The sequence below is a fragment of the Orycteropus afer genome, unplaced genomic scaffold, assembly GCF_000298275.1.
Source record: "Orycteropus afer afer isolate SDZICR_OR568_19922 unplaced genomic scaffold, OryAfe1.0 scaffold00103, whole genome shotgun sequence".
Taxonomy (NCBI): Eukaryota; Metazoa; Chordata; class Mammalia; order Tubulidentata; family Orycteropodidae; genus Orycteropus; species Orycteropus afer.
The window spans coordinates 9,206,270-9,212,570 of NW_006921690.1; the positions used below are offsets into that span (position 1 = coordinate 9,206,270).

The 6,301-nt window shown below is 33.2% G+C and overlaps 1 protein-coding gene across 1 annotated transcript; it reads right to left on the reverse strand.

Moving 5' to 3' along the window:
- Positions 1-1,985: 1,985 nt before the first annotated feature.
- Positions 1,986-6,050, reverse strand: LOC103199077 (ADP ribosylation factor like GTPase 14 effector protein). The gene is made up of 3 exons (XM_007943300.2): positions 5,625-6,050; positions 3,293-3,420; positions 1,986-2,214 (listed from the first exon to the last, which is right to left on the reverse strand). Exons 1-3 carry the CDS (start codon positions 6,048-6,050, stop codon positions 1,986-1,988), a joined length of 783 nt encoding a protein of 260 aa, XP_007941491.1.
- Positions 6,051-6,301: the final 251 nt, after the last annotated feature.

Below are 6,301 nucleotides of genomic sequence, written 5' to 3' on the forward strand. Positions count from 1 at the left end.
TTCATCAAAGTAAAACCAGTCATTTTAAAGGGATAGCAAAAGTAAAGGAATGAAACTAAACCTCTAATGGTCAGTTCAACTGGCTATATAGGTTTAATGTTTCAACTGCTACAAAATATTTCAAATTGCTCAAAGCTTATTTGATTAGATTGAAGTACTATATTTAGGGAAAGGATACTAAACAAAAACCTAATTTAATGGTAATGACCAAGGTGATAGAAGTTTTTGAAAGAATGACAGGTAGCCAGCTTAGAAAAATGGCAGAGACGATACCAGTATCATCCACATCCTCCAAACACCACACATTGAAATCCAACATCAGAGTTCAATTTCTAAAACATTTATTTATACCCTGTGTCTTAACCAGTGTTTCTCCAGCTTTTTTTTCATTGTCACTTTCTTACGGAAGCTTTTTAGACTATTTTATCCTAATTGCCCTCTCCTCTCCTAAAACTTTAATACCACAGGTATGTTTATTTTCTTATGGACCGTATATATACATGTGCTTTATACTTAAGATTTTTTTTGTCCCCCACAAAAACTTCACCAAAAATGCATAGCTTAAACAATGAAATATTTATATTAACACATTTATTTTTATTTGAAAAATGGGAGAAAAAAAATTATATCCATTAGCACTTAGATATACAGATTATTTCCAAAATAGTTTAACTCTCAACTACTCAGCTGTATCAAAGTCAATTTTTCAGGCACTGTTCTCAAACACAGGCAGTCCTTGCTTTTGCACAGTAATGTGGGACAACAAAAATGGCCATGGAAAACAATCTTAATAATAATAAATTATATTATTCTATGACTTTTATACATTTTAAATGAAAAATTCTTACTGTTTGGTTATAAATGCATAATGGAAAAAACAGTAAAATATTTAGTACACTGTAATTTCTAACATTAGAAACACTGAGAATTAAGGTGTTGTATTTCAACATAAGAAACTAATCAAGAAGTGTGAACATGCTTGCTTACTTTTTGTCAAATAACTTACGATACTAAATGAGCATTTTTTTGTATACCTTGGAGGATTTTAATACTCCTTTAAAGTTTGGGGTCAGCTTCCAACACTTTATTCTTTGTATTTTCAATGTTGTGAATTATCTCCAAGAGTTCCTTTAATTTTTTTTTTCCCCAACATCACTTCTTCTACAGCACATTCATCCTTTTCATCACAACCATTCCCCTAATTTATGTTGATACATTTGTCTTCACTAAGTTCCTCTGTCTGCATATGTAGACATCTGGCTCCAGGTATCTGGCTGCATGTTCTAGAATCTCTAAAACAGCAGGAGTGTCAACATTTCTATGATCAGATATTTCTTCTGTTATTCTACGTTTGATTCAAATTTCACTTCCAGTGTTCACCTTTTACTTCCGTGCTGCACATTCATCTTTGTGAGCCAATAATCTTTTTTCAATTACCCATTTTTGCAAAATGTCATGCCAATGAGAAGACAGCACAACTACATACTTTGTTGAGTGAAAAATGGATAAGCAGTGATCAATCATCAATAGATTTTGGAAGTGATGTGACTGGTCACTGCTCATGATGTGCTTCTGTTACTGATTTGGGGACTGAAGAGTTAGTAGGTAAGTTTGTACTTTATGCAATTACACACAGTTAATATACCTTGGTAAGTGAAATTTGAAAAGTGGTATCAGGATACTGGCATTATTTAACTAAAGTGTGGTAACTAAAATTTGTGCATACTGAAACCATGCAAATCAAGGACTGCCTGTACTCTACATTCTACTTGCTTACATTGACCCAGACAGGCTTAAAGCTGATTGCCCATTTAAATTTAAATCAAATAATGTATCTGAAAGCACTCCAAGTGCAACTTTGTGCACTTTGAGGTATTTTTCAAATCTGTTGGCAATCAAGTTTAAAATGTTGGTATAGCCTTAGAATTAGAGAATTTTAAAATAGAGAAAGGACTTTTAAAGACCTAATAGTTTAATATCACAAATTATCCTGCATGCTTATTATGAATTATTTCTCCTCCTTCTATTTCAATTTGTTCATACAGCCACTTGCGATCACAGCGGCATTCTGCTCCACATTTGGTAGAACCACAGGCAGGACAAGCATAGAAACATCCTAAGCAATCTTCATCAAGGCAGTCGCAGAGGTCCATCCCACTGAAAATCAGGAGACCCTGGCTATCATAGACCTTACTCTTTGCTGGTATCACTTGTCTGTAAAATAAAACAATGAATTACATCTCCTAAATATAATATTTTTGATTATGTAACTGAAAATAAGATACCGAAAAAATTTTAAGGAGATAAAATATTTTGACTTAGAGGTGAGGACCTGCTGGAGTAGTCCACAACTAACTGGGCCCAAGGCTACTATACATTTAGCCTGTGAGAAGATGAGACCCAATCCTAAAGTGTTGAGACTTCAAAGCTTTGAAGTCCATTTAAAAATCAACTCAACAAAGGAATGGAAAAGAACTTTTTCTAAAATCAAGTGTATCTCTGTTAAAATTATTTCCCTTTAGCTTTTTTAAAAAAGATACAGTTAGTAAATAGTGGTATATTTCATTGGCTACCAATCTCCTTAGTGCTTTGTGAACAAAGTTTTATTTGTACTACATTATGCTACAGTGTTAAGTTTTTATACTGCAATTAATCTGTTGTTCTTTAATGGGCTCTAGTAAATCTGGTCTAAAAATATTTATATAACTTAGTGGAAAATTTTAACAGATGGAATTAATGGCATATGTCAAAAAATTTCTTAAAACTGTATTTTAAAATAATTCAGAATGATTATATTAACATTTATTTTTCAATCTATATTTTAGAAGTGCTCAATTTAAAAAGTCATATTCTAAAAATTCAATTCTTCCCTTCATTCTATTAATTGTACCATACCATACTTCTACTTCAGACATGTAAAAAAAAGTAATATTCCATTTTCATAAAAAGTACTCTGTAGCTTTCACTCATAGATATGTATCAATTACATATTATAATGCTTTTTTAAAAAGTAGATTATTTTAATTCTAAGAATTTCAATGTTTTAATTTTCACACCATAAGTAGTTTCTTGTTTGCTTCATTGCTACCTTCATAGAAACAACTTTTTAGAACTGAAAGGAGGTCTTGATTTTATATGATAAAAAGCAAGGCTCTCAGAGGTTCTTATTAATACTATACCATTCAATTTAAAATATTTACAACCAAAATTCAACACTTCAGAGAAAAAAAGAGGGAATAATAAAGATGTGAAGCAGCAAGCCAACATCTATCTTAAGTAACACATATCCTACCTGTCTGAACCAGCTGACGCATTCTTTGTAAGCCTTCTTTTTTCTCTTTTTCCAGTTTCTGGAGCAAATTCTGTCTGCTTTCCTGGGTTTGTAAATTGTAACGACCTCAAAGCTTTAGCAGTTCTTCCCTGAATAAAGGCAAACGAGTTAAAAACTTACATCTTGACATCAGAACATAAATAAGTATTTCACTTATTATTAATCCTGATCAATCCATAACCTGGAATCGTAAGAAAGGATAATAGGTTTAAGAACCCAAGTGCAATAAACTTTAAAGTCTATGGACCACATTGATGTTTATTAGTTAATTTATTTATAACATTTTCATTATCTGATCTTAGCCTTTAGGATATTACAGCACAAGACAGGCACGGTGACCACTGCAATAGGTGCTGCCAACACGGGAGTGAAGGCAGAAAAATTGATATATAACCCAATGGCACTTAAGTGAGGTACCTAATAATGATCTTGAGTCTTTAACAAAAAGCTCTTATCTTTTATGTATTTTTAAGAGCAGAGAAATTGTTTTATAGTTCTGAAGCAGAAATATAATCTTTTAAAAATGCTTTGGTGAAACAAAATTCTGGTGCATCAGGGATTAAGTTTGTTGGTGGGGGGGGGAATAAGGTTTATGTGATACATTCCATAAAGCAATGAATAGGTAAGATAAAGACATCTAAACTCACAGTAATAGCAAGTACCTAGTGTAAATTGCAGATAACATTGGGTCCTGGAGATGTGCCTCTAAGGGAAGGAAAAAAGGGAAAATGCCACAAATAATTTAAAAATTTAATGATCTTTTCATTAGGTTTTTATCTATAATAATTTAGAAGAAAATTAAGAAAAATATTCCAACAGCAAGAAATATGGTTTCCCTATTGTCAAACTAAATCCTATGTTGCAGAAATAATATGGTTATTTTAAGAAGTTTTGAGAAGTGCTCATTTGATATACCTGTCCTCATTGTATATAACAAATATGATTTTATGAAATCTTAAGTTGTTTCATATGGTTAAATCTGCACTGTTGCTGCTGTTGTTATGTGGTGAGTCAATTTTGACTCATAGCAACCCTACAGGCCAGAGAAGAACTGCCCCATAGAATTTATGGATGCAGATCACCACATCTTTTCTTCCCCTGGAGTAGCTCGTGGGTTTGAACCATTGACCTTTTGGTTAGCAGTCAAGTGTTAACCATTGTCCTATCAGGGTTCCTTGTAGGCAAGTGAATGGTAAGCTTTTCAGTGGAAGATTATACTACATAAATATTTTATCACTGTCTTCTATGAGAACATGGAAGACAGTGATAAAATCCATCATTCCATGAGAACATAGAAGACAGTGATAAAATATTTATATTTTGTAAAAATGTATGCTTTTTGACCACAAAAAAGGCCTAAAATTAGCCTTTACCCTACCAAATATGAATTCTAAGGTAGAAATGAAGGAAACATGGCAGGATTTAAGAACCCTACATAAGAATGGCATAGTACCAAAGGAGAAAGAAAGGATGAAACAAGAAACAATGATTAGAAGTAATCTCTCTGATGCTCCTTTTAAAGCAGTAATTTTCAAATCCTTTATAAAAGTGGAGAATTCATTCTGTTATGTTATACAGACTCTTGGTATATAATTGACATGTCTCATTGAGTTACTTGGTAATAGAAAAGAAACTAAGCTAGTTAAGTCCTGGCTTTGCCAGAATATGCAGGGGTCCCAAGGTAGCACAAATGTTTGTACTCAACTGCTAACCTGAAGGTTAGTGGTTCTAGTCCAAAGAGCTGTACCATGGATGAAAAGGTCTGGTGATCTGCTACCATTGAGATCATAGCCAACAAGACTCTATGGAGGTCTACTTTGTAACAGAGTTGCCATGAGTGGGAACCTATGGCAATTAATAACATTTGAGTACTAGGAGATGCTTAGAGTCTTGGACATAGTATGTTATTTCTTTCTAATGCTTTTTTTAAATTACTCATTATTAACCATGTTGTTGTTGTTATTTGCTGAAAGTTGGACCCGACTCATAGCGACCCCTCCTTGGGATTCTGAGGTGGTATCACTACAGAAGTAGATTGCCCAACCTTCCTTCCAAGGAGTGGCTAATGGGTTTGAACTGCCAGCCTTCTGGTTACAGTCAAGTGCCTTAGGCACTATGCTACCAGAGCTCCTGTATAGAAATATTTAGAAACACCATTTAAATTTCTTTTACCTTCTTAACTTTATATTTACTGTATGTTAATAAATGTAATAATGTAAATACAATTTTCTTATAATCACAAAATCCAAGTTGCAGAAATCATATGGCAGAAACAAATGACTCATATACATACATCCGAATCAGGTTTTCTCCTCTGGCGGTCTTCAGAATCGATATCCACGCTTCCATTGATTATCTGCGTACATTTTGGACAAAGCTTCCAACCAGGTACAAGCTGTCTTCCAAATTTTGCACTCAGGAAAGTGGCATCATCTAAGTCAATTACATGCAAATTTTTTTTGGCTAGTTTTTTGTGAATGTTAAATGGGTCACAACATGACTTCTGCAAATCTTCAAATCTGTCAATGTAAATTTTTGCATGATGGAAACAGATCGTATTGTTCCCAGAAAGTGTCATTCCAGTTCTAAGTTGAAGCAAAAGCATATCATTTGATGACAATTCTTGCAAAGTCTTGAAGCCTGTATGACGAGTATAGTATGTTTTATGGCACTCATTTGTGGTACGAAGCTGGACTCCAACAGAACAGGGATCCATCATTCTTGATTCTAGCAAATTTCCTGTTTTATTTTGCCTTGAGATTTCTCTCTAGTAGGTTACCCTAGAGAAAACACGAAAGAGAGTCAGATTTGTGCTGCAAACTTTTTACCTACGAAACTGAAAAGGCATTAAATAAAATTCAACACTTATTCAAAGGAAGAAAACATTTAGCAAGAGAAGAAAAGTATTAACCTAAAGTCCACAGTAATACTTTATATATATATATATACACAGTTATATTTTATCATAAC

Excerpts from the sequence above, each read along its gene's own strand:
- LOC103199077 (XM_007943300.2), bottom strand. The coding sequence starts at position 6,050 with ATGATGGATCCCTGTTCTGTTGGAGTCCAGCTTCGTACCACAAATGAG. Across the intron at positions 3,421-5,624 it reads GGAGAAAACCTGATTCGGAT|GGAAGAACTGCTAAAGCTTT; the intron begins GTATGTATATGA and ends GCCTTTATTCAG. Across the intron at positions 2,215-3,292 it reads GCGTCAGCTGGTTCAGACAG|ACAAGTGATACCAGCAAAGA; the intron begins GTAGGATATGTG and ends TTTATTTTACAG.